At 32.0% G+C, this 18,943-nt stretch overlaps 1 protein-coding gene across 4 annotated transcripts in view; it reads right to left on the bottom strand.

Annotated features, from left to right (window-relative positions):
• The window catches only part of LOC114327351 (nose resistant to fluoxetine protein 6-like), a 44,111-nt gene that overhangs the window by 14,671 nt on the left and 10,497 nt on the right, over positions 1-18,943 (bottom strand). For 3 of the 4 annotated variants that reach the window (XM_028275941.2, XM_028275939.2, XM_028275942.2), the window contains exons 2-5: positions 5,165-5,346; positions 3,071-3,240; positions 2,716-2,915; positions 2,399-2,663 (exon numbers count right to left, since the gene is read on the bottom strand). In XM_028275941.2, the coding sequence (XP_028131742.1) occupies positions 2,399-2,663; positions 2,716-2,915; positions 3,071-3,240; positions 5,165-5,346 (817 nt within the window). The remainder of the gene's footprint in view (positions 1-2,398; positions 2,664-2,715; positions 2,916-3,070; positions 3,241-5,164; positions 5,347-18,943) is intronic. The other variant, XM_028275940.2, reaches the window with a different exon arrangement.

Raw genomic sequence — 18,943 nt, forward strand, 5'->3', positions numbered from 1 at the left:
GGTATTTAAATTTATATAAATACATAAAGGACTTAAACAAAATTACCTGATCTGAAAATTTATAAACGCATCTCAGATTACCGTCAAATATGGATATTTCACCTTTAAAAAACACACGCGCTACTTTTTTACGACATTTTTGACAAAAAATATGCAAATTTAAAAAAATCCAAATTTTAATATAAAAGTTAAAATTTATGTTAAAGATGTTCGGTATAAATTTAATGTATTGATGGTGCTTTTAAAGGTATCAGAAAAAGGTATCATTTTTTATATTCTGTATTTTCATTTTCTTTACATCCCAAAAATCTCAAGTAAAACCAAAATGGTGAATTAAACAATATTACCTTATTACTAAAAAAATACCTTATTACCAACCCTAGACCGATAAGACAACTTAGAAGTCCAATCGCCAACCAAGCCCGGCCGCGCTGACTATCCCAACCATTTTAGAACGCACCCTCTTATTGGGTGACAGAGAGGTCATGTGACCAGTGTCAAAAGTGTAGCATTCTCCTTAACAGCGTTGCCACATTTTGGAGATTTCTACTTTTTTGGTAGATTTTTGATATTATTTAAAATATTCTAGTAGGTAATATTGTTTAGTAGATTTTTGTTATATTTCAATATTTTGTTATGACTAAAATAAAATTTGCTTTTTAATAGTATTTACCCCATTTCTAAATTAATTTTCACACATTTGGTTACAATTTCCCAATCCGAAAATAAGACCGAAAATAAGATTCAGAATAATTAGGTCATTACCGAAAATAAGATTCAGGACGTAGATGATGAATATTACAGAGAAATGAAACTGGAAACTGGATTCTTGTGTAACAAACTTGCAGATTTCAAGTAACAGTGCAAGCAGTATTTCAGGTGTTATTGAAGAGTTCTGGCATTCGGTGAGCCTATTAGAAGCTAACGATGGAAAACTAAAATATCTAAACATATGTAACTTTGCAAAACACAAAATGTTGTGTTCACGTGTTTCTAATGTTAAATGCGAAACAATTGTTTGAAGAATTTGATCCAGACATGCAGCTGTTAAAATTAGTGGATGACAAAATATTCTAGTTGTTAAATGTACCTATTCATTTTTTTCGAATCATGAGGAAACTATAATAAGTATTTTTGAAAAATTTAAACGCAGAATGAAAGTCTGCATTATTTAGAAAAACCAAAAAGTTTCTTTTGAATGAGATATTTGGAATTAAAATGACACTACATTTTGTCTTTTTTTCACCCCTGTAACTTATTAAAATAAACATTATAGAAGTTTTCAGGGACTTTCGGTCCTCGGTAATAACGTAATCTTTCCTTCTGCGTTTAAATTTTTCAAAATACTTATTAGTTTTCTCAGGATTCGCAAAAAATGAAAACATTTAAAATACATTGAACATTTTAACGGGCGACATTTTGTGCCTTTCTCCTTAAGTTAGCTGTTGTTTTTATTATCAAAAATCCCAAATATATCCCAAAAATCCTTAAGTATATTTTAGTTTTTGATTTAGTAGATTTTAGCTAAAAAATGGTAATTACCAGTTGTTGTTTTGGAATAATTAGGTTTCCAATTTTTTGGAATTCCTCTTGGACAGTTAACACGGATATGCAGATTCCTGTATAAGTATACTGTATTTACATGGCCTAAAAAGAATCTACTGATTTTGTGAAAGCAAAACTACTGAAAGAGTAAAAACTGACCTGGCAACCCCGTCTAGCAGGCAACCCCGTCTAGCAAAGCTGATACAAAGATTGAAAGATTAAGGTTATCAAATCTACTGATAAAACAGTGGACAATGGAATGGAAACCAGCTATTAAAAAAACAAACAAACAGGTTGTTAAATAAATCGAAAATTTCCAGCAAAAGAAAACATATAATAATAAGAAAAAAATAAGGTTATAAAGTAAATTTTTTTCTCCTTCTGAAGTTGCCGCAAAGGTGTCACACACCTAGAACAACACCTAGGGTCGTGACAGACAACTTCAGAGTCGGCCAGGGCGTAAATTAGTTTAGCATTATAACGTTTTTAAGTCGTTGCGATTGTTGAAAAAACTGAACTGTGATATGTAGTTGTCACAATGGTAATAAATTAGTTGCCCGTGTAACTAAAGGTATTACTTAAAGTTGTAACATCGCAATGTCAGTCGGGATAGGGGACGTTGGCCGAAACAACTTAAAATGCTCTCGGGCAACGTTATATACAGTGCATTTGTTTGTACTGACAACCAATGCGCCGAAAAATTGCTACTTGGGAGGGGGTTTCCCCTTTTTTTAATCACATAGAACGTAAAAAATTTCAATTCTGGAAGTGAGGGTATTTTGCCTACCTTAACGGGGGTATGTACCCTTTAAATAAGACAGATAAATCAGTATTCAGATGTATTCATAATTACCTTATGAAGAAAAAGGTGTCGACAGAAAAGGTAGCGTTAGAAATGGTCTGATAGAGAAACCTTCTCTCTGTAAGAGTTCTTAGATTCTTATTGTCACTAACTGCAAACAGTTCCAAGTAGCTGTGAACCAATATTATCCAGGATATCGAGAAGAATCGTAAGCCATGAATGCATTTGATAGATTCCAGAGATATGTGTTGTACCGACAAAATTTTCCTGCCATTTGTAACAGCCGAAAAGGATAGAAGAAGTTTCAATAGCAGACCTGGAAAAAATAATAATACTAAACACTTATATCTTGAAATATAAAAGCTTACCCGTCTTTTTTGTATCTTTCTTTTTTGCTTCAATGTTTAGATCGACAGCTCCATTTGGTATGTCTCCATGGTTATAATTGGCAATGTTGTTGTTGTCTGACTGGAGTTTCTTCGCACTTAGTCTTTGATCGCTTGATATTTTGGAATAATCGACTACTGAAGCTGTTAATATTATAAAGAATAAAGCTAGACACGTTCCTCTACAAAAGAAGGGACATTTAGTAGACCAAAATATACTTGTTGGTCAAATTATGACAAACATTCATGGTTAAACGTAGTTTACGTCGCAAATTTATACTCTGGTCCAGATTTCTATGTAAAGAGACAAGACCTTGATATAATCTCTTGTACTTACCCAAGTAGATGAACCTTGATATCCGAGAGCAGTGAATAGTCACCAGGTACTTTACGAATACCCGCTATAGTAACGGAAGTTGCCCCATTTTGTTCTAACGTAAGTAGAGACCTCACCTCTTGTCTTCCACAGGACTCTGGAAGACATTCTCCAATATTCAGCTGTCTGGTCTGAAAAAGAGGTGACTTAAAAAAAGGGTAAAGACGTAGAACCTGAAGGTACAATGAGGAAAGGTGTGCAAAACAATTACTGCATTGTTTAATGGGGAAGGGGGTTTTCCTTGGTAGATGCATGCGGTGAGATGTTTATGCAAATTCTGAATAATTTTATTTCCACCTAACTTCATCGCTTCCATCCCTATTCCGTCATCTTCAGAGGATTTCTTATTTTTTATCTCTAAAAGTGTCCTTTTGACTTCGTAGGCTGTTATTTCTGGCATAAATAGTGATCCGTGATTTGTGATTTTGGGCAGTGGCTGATCTTGATTTTCTTTCTCGATAACTTTGAGGAATTCGTTTCTATCTGTAGTAATGTTTCAATGTTTGCTTTGTACATATTATTGATGACTATGTTGTTCGTGTTTCGCCTCAAAACTTAAACTTTTCTTTCCTTTAATTATTTTATCTACTTTTCTTGTATCGTCTTCTCTTATGTAATTTTGATGAATCGGTGAATATTTTTATTTGATTTCTTCATTGTTGTCTAGTTGGAGTCATATTTTTCCATAATCTGAGTTATTTTACCTATCAGCTCTTTAGTATTTTCGCTTATTTTTTTTTAATGGGTCACAACCGTCGGGCAGCACTCCCTTTCCGTTTCTTTTAGTACCTTTGTTATACCTTCGACAACACACTGCCTTGAGTTAAACTGTTCTTTTGGTGCCTCCAATAACTCTTCTTACCTTGCAGTGACACGTAGAATGTTCTATTCTGCAACATACCTTTGACACTGTTCCTTAGGTGGAAGTCTTTAGTAAGATGGTATACCTTGGTAAGTAGGTTGCAATGGTAAACAAAAGACTGTTTATGACAAAAGCTCCAGTAAACATTCGTTTCTAAAAACCGTTCTCTATGAACTGTGTAAGGTTTAGAATCTCATTCTAACAAAGCTATCAAGGTTTGAAGCTAGCTTGTTCTGGATTAATCTTTTCGTTCACATCATAATAATAATAAGACATACAAAGAAAATACTGAGGAATAAAAAAAGAAAATAGTAGGCAGGACGAATCAAATCAGGCATTGACAAAGAACTTTTTCAAGACGTTTAAAAATCCATATTACATACTAAACTATGTTAATTGATAAGATTAGTCTGAGTATTTTGATCTACTAACTTAAAATCGTTATTCCAGGTATACAGGGTGTAACAAAAAGGCAGGTCATAAATTAAATTACATATTATGGGACCAAAAATAGATCGATTGAACCTAACTTACCTTAGTACAAAAAAAGACACATGCACAATAAAAGTTACAGCTCTTTGAAATTACAAAATGAAAATCGATTTTTTCCAATATATCGGAAACTGTTAGAGATTGTATATTGAAAATGGACATGTTCCATTTTTATGACAGGAACATTAAAAAACAGTGAACTTTGTGCACCCCATAAAAATTTGATGGGGGTTTTGTTCCTTTGAACCCCATTAAAAATATTTGTGTACGTTAAATTTAAATTATTATTGTCGTACCATTAGTTACACACAATGTTTTTAAACCTTTTGCCTCATAGTACCTACTTTTTCGATAAGCCAGGTTTTATCGAGATATTTTGAAAATATTATTTTTACGCGATTCACAAATTTGACTGTTATCTTTTTTTAAGATATTCTTGCCATAAGAAAGGTACATGTCCATTTTCAATATAAAATCTCTATTAACCGTTTTTAATATATTTAAAAAATCGATTTTAATTTTGTAACTTCAAAGGGCTTTAATTTTTTATGTGCACGTTTGTACTAAGGTATGTTCAATCGAACTATTTTTGGTACTTACCATAATATGTGATTTAATTTATGACCCACCTTTTTGTTACACCTTGTATATAAGGAATTATTTTTGACACATGTCATTTAAATATGAAAAATAGCACCTACTACCGGTGTATCTTGATGGTTCAAATTTATCCGCACTTTTGCAATATAGAATTGAACTCTAAACGGTGGTACCGCTGCATTCCATTTCTTTTTGGTTAGTTCTTCGCACAGGGTCATCGATCCTAGCCAGTAGTCGTTTCCGAAGAAAAATTGGCCGGAGTATCTTCCAGAAGCATCATACACTGTAAAAAAAGATTATAAAATAATTAAAAGTGTAGATGGGAAAGTCGAAATGAAAAATATTAAGAAAAACGAGGCCATTTTAGTAAATGTCAAGCTAAATAATAAGAAAATACACTGCGCACCAGAGGAAACGGGCACCCAAAAAAATGGGTCATTTTTGATGTTTCGTATCTCCTAAACCTGCTGTCCGATTTAAGTTATTTTTTTAATATTTTATGGCCTGATTCTTTAACAATATCGCTGTAATAATATTGTTGCTAAACAGGTAAGTTTTCATTGTATACCGGGTGTACGAATCAAACTGTGTTTTTTTCTCAAAGTTCGCAAGACCCTGTAGAATATTATAGCATTTATAAAATACTGGAAATAAAATACAACTATAGCCTCAGGATTTCTTAACATTCTGTTTTTTGATTTATTTGCTTATGTTGGATAGAACAAAAGTTAGGTACTTTAACAACTAGCCATGTTCTTCATCAGTACAGGGTGTTTCTAAATAAGTGCGACAAACTTTAAGGGGTAACTCTGCATGAAAAATAATGACCGTTTACCTTATAAACATATGTCCACAAATGCTTCTTTTCCGAGATACAGGATGTTCAATTTTTTCTTACAAACTGACGATTTATTTATTGACCTAAAACCGGTTGAGGTATGCAAATGAAAATTGGTAGATTTTAAGAGACAGTTTTTGCCCATTTTTTGACATGCAATTAAGAGTTTTATATTCACCATTGGCGCGCATACGGATAATATGACCGATCATATTACCCGTATTACCGATCATAAAACCCACCAAATTTCATTTGCATATCTGAACCGGTTTTAAAGCAATAAGTAAATCGTCAGTTTGTAAGAAAAAATTCAACATCCCGTATCTCGGAAACCAAGCATTTGCGGACATATGATTATAAAGCAAACTGTCATTATTTTTTCATGCAGAATTACTCCTTAAAGTTTGTCGCACTTATTTAGAAACACCCTCTATTGATAAACAACGTTGCTAGTTGTTAAAGTACCTAACTATTTTATTATCCAACAGAAGCGAATCAACCAAAAAACACAATGTTAAGAAAACCTGAGGCTATATTTGGGTTTTAATTTCAGTATTTTATAGATGCTAGAATATTCCAGAGGGTGTTGCGAACTTTGAGAAAAAAACACAGTTTGATTAGTACACTCGGTATACAATGAAAATTTACCTGTTTAGCAACAATATTATTACAGCTATATTGCTAAAGGATAAGGCTATAACATAATAGAAAAATTACTTAAATCGGACAACAAGTTTAGGAGATACGAAACATCAAAAATGACCCATTTTTGAGGTGCCCGTTTTCTCTGACGCGCAGTGTATATTTTACGGGAAATGCTAGACAGGAAATAAAATTCCAGATAGAAGTAAAAAAAATGTACTTATAAGAAGAAGATGGGAACTTGGAAGAAAAAGGGAAATTATTGAGAATTTTATAGTTTTAACAGTTTTATTGATATTTTGTTTATACAGGGTGGTTTATCTTATTCGCATCGGTGTCTGTACGGAAAACCACTTGATATTTTAAAAAAATTTCTTCACAGGAATATGCAGGGCTATAAATACAACAATCTCAAAATAATATGAATTATACAGGGTGCTCCAAAAAAGAGTGGTATATCAAAGTTATATTTTTTCTTATGGAATGCCCTATATCTGATAACATTATTGAATTGACCTAAAAAAATAGGCTATACTTTCATAAGGATTCCCTATACCTAAATATAGGATATTTTGATTTATTTCGATTTTTATAAAAATGTAAGGTTTTACAAAAAAAGAAATATTTACGAATCTAAGAATCAGTAACAAATTCCTTCTTGGATCCTAATAATAGACTATAATATAGTCTATTATTAGGATCCAAGAAGGAATTTGTTACTGATTCTTAGATTCGTAAATATTTCTTTTTTTGTAAAACCTTACATTACGGCTTTAATTTGTTAATAGAACAATCTAATATTTTGACCATCCTGTAAAAAGATAGGTATTGGAAACCCTAATACAAATTTAAAGTTTAGTAAATTTTCTACGCGATAGACTAGTAAGATACATGGTGTTCCATTTAAAATAAGTAAGTTATTACAGCTTGAATTTGTTAATAGAACAATCTCATATTTTGACCACCCTGTAAGAAACTTTACTTAAACTTATGCTTACTGCAACAAAGTTTCTTACAGGGTGGTCAAAATATGAGATTGTTCTATTAACAAATTCAAGCTGTAATAACTTACTTATTTTAAATGGAACACCATGTATCTTACTAGTCTATCGCGTAGAAAATTTACTTAACTTTAAATTTGTATTAGGGTTTCCAATACCTATCTTTTTACAGGATGGTCAAAATATTAGATTGTTCTATTAACAAATTAAAGCCGTAATAACTTACTTATTTTAAATGTATGTTACTAGTCTATCGCGTAGAAAATTTATTTAGCTTTCAATTCTTATTAGAGCTTCCTATACCTAACTCCCTTCATTTTTTAAATATTTAAAAATTTCCTAATTTGTAAGCTTTAAAAATTAGAATTAAATACCTAAGTCGTGGTTATGTCCAACACATCACCTACACCGGCAATATACTTAGACAAGATACTGTCGTTAATAAAATTTTCATTGTTATCATGTAATCACACAGAGTGTTGTATTATTTTAGTTGATTGTGGCCTACATGTGACATTGAATAATATGTTTATAATAAACTGCATACCCTATATTATATGCCGTATTCTGGAAGATATTTAAATAATATTTCATTCCGTATAAGTATTTTCCATATCTTAAACTAACGGTTATTAAGTAAATTTAAGAATCCCACCTTTTATTTGAATCTTTGGATCGCAATTACAAACAATTAAATGCAATGGCTACTATGACGAAAACGAGCCTATTATACAAAAATATGTAAAAATGGGTATTTACAGAATAACATGGGAATTTATATTTACAGAATAACATGTGTATTGAGAATGTTTACATGGAATTGAAGAGATTTTAAATATCTTCCATTATAAAGAATAGAATATCGAGTATGTCATTTAAAATAAGAACACTCTGTGTGATTAAATGATAAAAATGTGAATTTTATTAACGAAAGTATCTTGACTAAGATATTTAAGTATATTGCCGGTGTTGGTGATGTGTTGTACATAACCACGACATAGGTAATTTATTCTAATTTTTAAAGCTTACAAATTAGGAGATCTTTAAATATTTGAAAAATGAAGGGAGATAGGTATAGGAAACTCTAATAAGAATTGAAAGCTAAGTAAATTTACTACGCGACAGACTAGTAAGATACAGGGTGTTCTATTTAAAATAAGTAAGTTATTACAGCTTGAATTTGTTAATAGAACAATCTAATATTTTGACCACCCTGTAAAAAGATAGGTATAGGAAACCCTAATATAAATTGAAAGATAAGTAAATTTTTTACGCGATAGACTAGTAAGATACAGGGTGTACCATTTAAAATAAATAAGTTATTACAGCCTGAATTTGTTAATAGAATAATCTCATATTTTGACCACCCTGTATAAAAATTTGTTGCAGTAGGCATTTGTTTGAGTAAACTAAATAGTCTATTATTAAGATCCAAGAAATAATTTGTTACTGATTCTTAAATTCGTAGATATTTATTTTTTCTAAAACCTTACATTTTCATAAAAATCGAAATAAATCAGAACACCCTGTATTTAGGTATAGGGAACCCTTATAAAAGTATAGCTTATTTTTTAAGGCCAATTCAGTAATGTCATCAGATATATGGCATTCATAAGAAAAAATATAACTTTGATATACCACTCTTTTTTGGAACACCCTGTATAATTCACATTAATTATAGATTGTAGTATTAAAGGATCTGTAAATTTCTGTAAAGAAATTTTTTCTAAATATCAAGTGGTTTTCCGTACAGAGACCGAGTCGAATAAGATGAACCACCCTGTATAATTCAGTAAACTACATAATACGACTATTTCAATCGAACCCCATTCTTGGCCGCTACGGGTGTAACTGGTGTTATTTTAGGCTCAATCTCCGACTTAAATCCTCAATTTATTAGCCTAAGATATACCTATTATGTTTTACTAGATAGTCTAGGCGCCAGAGGGGTCACCGTGCCCTTTTCAATTCTGATGGAAAAACTTAACAGTTTCTTATGGATTTTTGGCTGCTGATTACGAATTTCGAGGGTGGATTTTGATCCGAGTGGTCAAAAAATTGTTATAAACAATTTAATTGTTTATAAGGCTCTGGCTCATAAACTAAACAAGATAAAAAAATATGTTTCAAATTCAAGTAAAATTTGTTCCTTAATAAAAAACGAAGAAAAAAAACGTTTACTAAACTTAAATCCAACAATTAGAACTCAAGATATTCTAAAATTAGTGCACAATGCAAATGGCAAATTGCAAAATTAGTATATTAAGGGCCGGTACTTTATGTCTCCGTTAACAGCCGGTTAGTTAACCGGGGTTTAATCGGGACAGAAATATATGCAAAACATAGACATAAACGCAATTATACTTATTATTATATTCATAAATAATTATAATAATAATTATAATTGCTTTTATTACAACGCAAGAGGCCCTATGGGGTACTTTTCTGTCCCGATTAAACCTCGGTTAGCTAACCGAGGTTTAACCGGGACATAAAGTACCGGCCCTAAGTATGGAGAACGGTAAGGGTTTTATACTGATCGAAGGCAATTGTTTGGAGGAGGAGCGGAGCCACGACTCCAATTATTGTCTGAGATCGGTTACCCTTAACGTTCGACATGCTTATAACGTTTTTTGCACGATTGATACCATTTTAAATTATAAAATTAAACATTTTCGTCATATTGAGTAGTTTCATTCATTTTATCAAGATAGATACTTTGGTTGTTAGGTAGTAACTAGGGTGCATAACAACAATGGAGAATTGAGTTTTTATTTAGTTGTCAATAATTTTAAGTACAATTTTTTTTTTTATTTATTTACGCTGTAACCACAGGGGTTATTAGCGATCTAAAAAATATAACAAAAGTAAAGTTAATAAAAATTACAATAGGTGATACAGTCCAGAGTCTTTAAGATAATTTATTGTGTTTTTAACATTCATGTTTACTCCTAAGGCTTCCTTTATATTCATTGGGATGGTATACTTCTTTCTTATTGTTTCATATGTTTTGCACTCAGTTAATATATTATGTTTCACGGAGAGTGTTGTTTCACAGTTTTCACACATAGGCGGCACAGTTCGCGTAAAGAGATGTTTGTGTGTTAGGTTGCTGTGTCCCAGCAGTAAACGTGTTATTTTCACTTGGTCGGGTCTGTTCGCTATTATTTGCGGCCACGGTTTCACTGATTGTTTGATTTCCTTGAGTTTATTTTGCGACGCACTCCATTTATTTTGCCACGCACTAAACACTTTATATTTTATTTCTGACTTCAGGTCATCGGAAGAAACCTCGTTAATAAGGATGGAGTCCTGGCTGAGGGATGCTGAACGGGCTGCGAATTTACAAAACCTATACCATTTCAGTCATGCCAGCGACTGAATTCGAATAGGGTTTGTATGCAGAATATTAGTTACATATCCTATACCATTTCAGTCATGGCAGCGACTGAATTCGAATAGGGTTTGTATGCAGAATATTAGTTACATATCCTATACTATTTCGGTCTAGAAATTAACTGTAGTGGTGTAGGATTTGCAAACGAAATTTTTGATTATTATTGAGCAAATATCTATACTGTTTCAGTCATGTACGTAAAACTAATCAAATATTTACTAAGTGGATTTATTTATCATAAAATTTAGATATGTTTTGAAAATTAAAATGAATAGTATATATTTGGATAATATTAAAAATTAAAAACAAATGAATAATTACTAATGTATGAATATATACAGTATGTCCCTGTAAGTTGGAACCATATGGAAAAATTTTTTATTAACGATTTTACGCAAAAAAGATATTCTTCATAAAAAGTTCTGCATGGTCTAAAACCGAAGATGCAATCATCTGATATTAAGTTTTATTACCCGTGTTGAGCTGGCCCCCCCCCCCCACTTGCAAAAATTAAAAAACCAATAGCCCTGATTTATGAGCTATTTATGAGCTCTCATATTCCGCGAACTAAAAATTTTGAGCTCGTTCCACTGAGCAGGAATTTAATACTTTAGTGGGGGGGGGCTGAGTCAGCCCCCCCCACTACTTAAAAATAGGAATATTGAATCGGTTTTTGCGGCAGAATTACGAGCTATTTATGAGCTCTTGAAATTATATAGTTTCGATTTTTGAGCTCATCCCCTTCACCCCCAAACAACCCTTTAATCGATTTAACTTAAGAGAAAAATGCTGAGAAAACTTAAAATAAATCGTATTGAGGATATAATTCCTATAGCGTATATACTCTAAGAATAAACTATTAAATCACGTGCATTTCGATTATTGAGCTACAACCCCTTCGCAAGAAAACCACCCTATCTTCCCGGCTTAAGAGGAAGTTGTACTTGAAATGCATTAAATTAATTATTTAGCGACTACATATCATTTAATAATTTATAAGCTTTCAAATTACGGGCATTTAAATCAGTAAATTGCAATTTATTTTATATAGTGCAGTCACTGAAAGTAAAAATCAACGATTACCTTCAATTTCGGTGAACCTTCATCTATTTTCACGAAAATTGGTCAGTGGTTAGAGGATACCTCAAGAAACAAAGGTGACATGATACCACCTTGCGCCTTTACCCTGAGGGTGGATACCGCCCCTTCTCGGGGGTGAAAAATTATTTTATAAAAAATAACTGCACAAATCTATAAAAGAACAAATTATAAGCAAAATGTATTATATAAAGTTATTAAAATAAGTCAATATTTTTAAATTAAAGATCAAAAATTTTAATTATTCGTGAAAAAAATGCATGTTTTGAAGCGGTTTCTCGTAAATCACTGAAAAACTGTAAGTTTTTACAAAAAAGTTAATAGTAGTTTTATTCGTATAGCTTATATTCTAAGAATAAACTCTTAAATCACGCGCCTTTCGATTATTGAGATACAACCCCTTCGCAAGAAAACCATCCCATATTCCCGGCTTAAGAGAGAGAGTTGTACTTAAAATAATTTAAATTAATTATTTGTCGACTATATATCGTTTAATAATTTATGAGCTCGCAAAATATACGCATCTCAATTATTGAATTGCCATTTTCTTTCTATAGTGCAGTCACTGAAGGTTAAAATCAACTATGACCTTCGATTTCGGTAAATCTGCATTCATTTTCACGAAAATTGGTGAGCGGATTTTGATGCTATCAACTTTTTCTGGAGCTCATTTTGGATAGGTATTTCTAAGTACTTTGATAAGTATTTAGTACCTACCTAAGTGTTATAAAATGCATCTCTTTCCCGTTATTTAAGCTTGAATACTTAGATTTGAACAGTCGCAGAAAAAAATATACATTTAATTACCAATAACTTACTTTAAATTAACATTAAAGGGTTTGTCAAGTAAGCAATTTATTATATTTTTTATTGGCTTCAATTTTAGTGATGAATATTTTTTTGTAAAAACTTACAGTTTTTGAGATATTTATGAAAAATCGCTTTAAAGCATGCATTTTCTTTCACAAAAATTAAAATATTTGATCTTTAATAACTCAAAAAGTATTAATTCATTTTAATCACATTATATAACAAATTTTGCTTACAATTTGTCCCTCTCTCGATTTGTGGGGTTATTTTTAATAAAGTAATTTTCACTCCCGAGAAGGGGTGACATATACCCCAGGTTAAAACCCCAAGTTGTTATTGTTAATTCGTGAAAATGAATGGAGATTTACCGAAATCAAAGGTCATAGTTGATTTTTACCTTCAGTGGCTGCACTATAGAAAGAAAATGGCAATTCAATAATTGACACGCGTATATTTCGCAAGCTCATAAATTATTAAACGATATGTAGTCTCCAAATAATTAATTTAAATTATTTTAAGTACAACTCTCTCTTAAGCCGGGAGTATGGGATGGTTTTCTTGCGAAGGGGTTGTAACTCTATAATCGACAGGCGCGTGATTTAAGAGTTTATTCTTAGAATATAAGCTTTACGAATTAAACTACTATTAACTTTTTTGTAAAAACTTACAGTTTTTCAGTGATTTACGAAAAACCGCTTCTTAACATGCATTTTTTTCACGAATAATTAAAATCTTTGATCTTTAATAGCTTAAAAAGTATTGACTTATTTTATTAACTTTATATAATAAATTTTGCTTTTAATTTGTTCTTTTATTGATTTGTGCAGTTATTTTTAATAAAATAATTTTCACCCCCGAGAAGGGGCGGTATCCACCCTCAGAGTAAAGGCGCAAGGTGGTACCATGTCACCTTTGTTTCTTGACGTATCCTCTAACCACTGACCAATTTTCGTGAAAATCGATGAAGGTTCACCGAAATTGAAGGTAATCGTTGATTTTTACCTTCAGTGACTGCACTATACAAAATAAATTGTAATTTACTGATCTAAATTCGCGTAATTTGGAAGCTTATAAATTATTCAATGATATGTCGTCGCCAAATAATTAGTTTAATGCATTTTAAGTACAACTTTCTCTTAAGCCGGGAAGATAGGGTGGTTTTCTTGCGAAGGGGTTGTAGCTCAATAATCGAAATGCACGTGATTTAATAGTTTATTCTTAGAGTATATAAGTTATAGGAATTATATCCGCAATACGATATATTTTAAGTTTTCTCAGCATTTTTCTCTTATGTTAAATCAATTAAAGGGTTGTTTGGGGGTGAAGGGGATGAGCTCAAAAATCGAAACTATATAATTTCAAGAGCTCATAAATAGCTCGTAATTCTGCCGCAAAAACCGATTCAATATTCCTATTTTTAAGTAGTGGGGGGGCTGACTCAGCCCCCCCACTAAAGTATCAAATTCCTGCTCAGTGGAACGAGCTCAAAATTTTTAGTTTGCGGAATATGAGAGCTCATAAATAGCTCATAAATCAGGGCTATTTGTTTTTTGATTTTTGCAAGTGGGGGGGGGGGCAGCTCAACACGGGTAGTTTTATTAATAGTATATGAGAGATGTCAAAAAATATGAATTTCTGTCAAGAGTAAAGTATCTTTATACAGAGAGGGGCTAAGTTATGGAATAAATTCATTTTATCTAAAATGGACGACTTGGGAAAAAAATCCCGAAACAGGTCGATTTTATTTTTAAATTACAATTTTTTGGCATATATTTCATACTAGTGACGTCATTCATCTAAGCGTGATAACGTAATAGATGATTTTGTTAAATGGGAATAGGGATCGTGTGGCAACTAATTTGAAAGTGTGTTCAATTCTCTGTTCAGTAATATAAACAATAATATCATTATGTATACCAATATAAGGTGACCAAAAAAATATTTTTTAATTAAATTAATTGACGCAAAAAAGAAGAATGTATGTAATTTATTTAACTCAAAATACATTTTAGTGCTATCAATAAATAGAGAAAAAAATGTTTATTTCACAAATAAACATTCCGCCTTGCTTAAATTAAATCACAAACAGCCTCCCACGTAACTCTTGGCAGTTTGAACATTTAATTTAAGCAAAAAACCAATGTTTATTTGCCAAATAAACAGTTTTTTCTATTTTCTGACAGCGATAGAAAGTATTTTGATTGAAGTAAATTGCATACATTCTTCTTTTTTCGTCAATCAATATAATTCAAAAATTGTTTTTTTGGCCACCCTGTATAAATAATGATATTTGTGTTTATATTACTGAATAGAGAATTAAACACACTTTCAAATGAGGTGCCACACGACCCATATTCCTATTAAAAAAAAATCATCGATTACGTTATCACGCTCAGATGGACGACGTCACTAGTACCTATGAAATATATGCCAAAAAAATTATAATTTAAAAATAAAAATCGACCTGTTTTCCATATGGTTCCAACTTACAGGGACATACTGTATACATATATTCGTACATTAGTAATTACTCATTTGTTTTTAATTTTTAATATTATCGAAATATATATTATTAATTTTAATTTTCAAAACATATCTAAATTTTATGATATAACAATAAATGCACTAAGTAAATATTTGATTAGTTTTACTTGCATGACTGAAACAGTATAGAATATGTAACTAATATTCTGCATGCAAACCCTATTCGAATTCAGTCGCTGTCATGACTGAAATGGTATAGGATATGTAACTAATATTCTGCATACAAACCCTATTCGAATTCAGTCGCTGCTATGACTGAAATGGTATAGGTTTTGTAAATTCGCGAACGGGCTAGTAGATCTACTTCCTCATTTCCTTGTATACCTGAGTGTGATGGGACAAACATAAAGTCGACAGTGATCTTATTTTTATTTAGGATCGCTATTTCTGATTGGATATGTAAGGCAATTGGATTATTGGTGTAAAGACGTTTGATAATGTTAAGTGAGCTGAGTGAATCGGTTATTATGAGAGACGGGGATTGTTTCGACTCTTTTATGTGGATCAGTGCTTGTAATATTGCATACAACTCTGCAGTGAATGACGACGTAATAGGCTTGAATTTAAATATTAATGATGTATTGGGTGTGAGGATGGCTGCACCAACACCGTCTGATGATTTGGATGCGTCAGTGTATATCTTGTAGTGATTTTTAAAGGTTTCCATTTCTTTTAAGAATGATTGTTTGATTAGGTCTGTTATGGTCTCACTTTTTTTGTATATACTAAGGTTAGTATTAATTTTGGGAATTGGTATTAACCAGGGTGGAGAAGTTGGGAAATTTGTTGGGATAATTTCAGGAAATTGAAGATGTAGGTCATGAAGGTTTCTCCTAATTCTTTCGTAAAATGGTGGATCTAATCTTGTTGCAGAGAAAGTGCCTTGAAATCGATCTGTGAATGTATTGGTATAAGTAGGGTGTTCTTTATTACTGGCTATTTTAGAAGCATATGAGAGAGAAAGATATTTGCATCGTAAACTTAGGGGTGGTTCTCCTGTTAAGCATTGTAAACTTTCAACTGGTGTCGTTCGAAACGCACATGTAGCTATTCGTAGAGCCGCGTTTTGAACAGTTTCTAAGGTTTTCAATACTGACATTTTGCTTGATGAATAAACTATCGTACTATAGTCGAGTTTGGATCTGACTAAAGATTTATATACGTGTAATAGTGTATTTTGATCTGCTCCCCAGTTTTTGCTGGAAATAGTTTTCATAACATTTAATCCTGCTTGGCATGATTTTTTAAGTTCTTCTGTATGTTTTTTCCATGATAACTTTTGATCGAAAACCATACCTAAAAATCGGACATTATTTGTGAAACTAAGGGTTTGGTTATATAGCTTCAGATGCGGAGTTCGAGTGTTATGTTTTCTTGTGAATAGAATACATTTAGTTTTTGTCGGTGAGAATTGTAATCCGATAGACCTAGACCATGTTTCTAACTGATTGATTGTTTGTTGTAAATGTTTTTGTATAGATGTAGAGTTTTTTCCTTTGGCAAATAAAACTAAGTCATCAGCGTATAGTCTTCCTTTGACAATTGGTGAGCATTGTTGAAGTATACCGTTTATGGCTATTAGGAAAAGGGTTGAGCTTATAACTGATCCTTGTGGTACTCCGTTCTTTTGAACTTTTTTATCTGAGTTAACGTTGTCTGATCGAACTATGAAGCTGCGAGATTGAAGAAAATTTGATATAAATTTTAACATATTTCCTCTGATATTCCAATTATGCAATTTCGTTATGATATTGAATCGCCACACAGTATCGTAAGCTTTATTAATATCAAAGAAGACTGCGATACAATCTTGCTTATTTGCAAATGCTTCATGTATGCCTGACTCTAAGTCTATTAAGTTGTCTACAGTGGATCGATTTTGCCTAAATCCGCTTTGCTGTGGGATAAGAAGTTTTTGTTGTTCTAAATACCATCTCAGTCTTTTATTTATCATTTTCTCTAGCACTTTACATATAATATTGGTTAAAGATATTGGTCGATATGATTCTGGTGATGTCCGGGATTTATCAGGTTTGAGAAGAGGTAGTATTATTGCTTCGGACCAGGTTGAAGGGAAAACCTGGTTACTCCAGATTGAATTATAAAGGTATAATAATAAATTGTTCCCATTGTCTGGAAGATGTAGTAGAAATGCTAGGGGAATACCGTCTGGTCCCGGGCTTGCATCTTTCGAAGAGTTTAAGGCTTCGGCAAGTTCTATTAAGGAAAAAGGAACGTTAAGGTTGTGAATCTCATGTTCGTCAAATCCCAGTATGTTTTTTTCTACGTTGTTTTTATGCATTTTGAAATCGTCAGTATAATTTTCATCACTGGAATTTAACTCGTATTGGTCTGCTAACATATCTACGATTTCTTTTCTATCTCTAATTATTTTGTTATTTTTTGCTAGAAAAGGAATTTTATATGGTTGGCTTTTACCAGAGATTTTTCTTAAGTTTCTCCAAACTGTACTTATTGTTGAAGAGGTATTTAGAGATGAGATGAATTTTTTCCAGGATTCTTTTCTATTCTTTTTTAGAATGTATCTTGCCTCAGCTCGTCGTTTTTTGTATTCCGTTGTGTTTTCGTCTGTTTTGTGACGCTTTAGTTTATTGAAAGCTTTCTTATACTCTCTCGTAGCTTGGCTGCATTCAGGTGTCCACCATGGAAGAGGCTTATGTTTCTTTAATATTTTTGTTTTTCCTACATATGTCATGGCGGCATTAGTGATCATTTGTAAAAATGTACTTAAAAATTTGTCTATGTCGTTTGATGATGTGAAGTTGGTTTGGTTAATGTCCTGTTCAATTTGTTTGGTAAAGTTAGTCCAATCAGCGTTTTTAATATTCCACTTTATGATAGATGACTCAATATTTATTGTGCTCTGATGTGTTAAAGAAATTATAATGGGGTAGTGGTCACTACCGTATAAATAGGGTAGTACGTCCCATGTTAATGTGGTGGACAAAATTGGGTCACACAGAGAAATATCAATTGCCGATGTTGTGCCATTTTGGATGTTGAATCTGGTTGGTCTTCCGTCGTTAAGTAGATTCAGATTTTGGGATGTTATTATGTCTTCTATAATACGACCTTTGGAGTTGAGTTTTATGGAGCCCCACATCGGATTGTGGCCGTTAAGATCTCCGACGATAATTCTAGGTGAAGGAATTTGTTCCATAATAGCTATTAAATCTTCTTGGGATATGGATTGATTTGGTGGGATATACATATTACATATATAAATCTTTTGAGGTATATTTATTGAGATAGCTATTAATTCAATATTATTTGAAGTCACTGTTAACTGTGTGCTCATGCATTTTTCATCTACGTAAATTGCTACTCCTCCACTGGCAATATTTTGGTTTAATCTGTTTTTGTAGAAACATGAATAATTACGAAAGTTATATACGTGGCTTGAATTTTTGAAATTTGTTTCCTGTAGGCAGATAATAGATGGGTGGGTTTCAGAGATAATATGTTTAAGTTTTTCGAAATGGGTATAGAACCCATTTAAGTTCCATTGAAGTAGAGAAGTGAATTTAAT

This window comes from Diabrotica virgifera, chromosome 1 (genome assembly GCF_917563875.1).
Source record: "Diabrotica virgifera virgifera chromosome 1, PGI_DIABVI_V3a".
Taxonomy (NCBI): Eukaryota; Metazoa; Arthropoda; class Insecta; order Coleoptera; family Chrysomelidae; genus Diabrotica; species Diabrotica virgifera.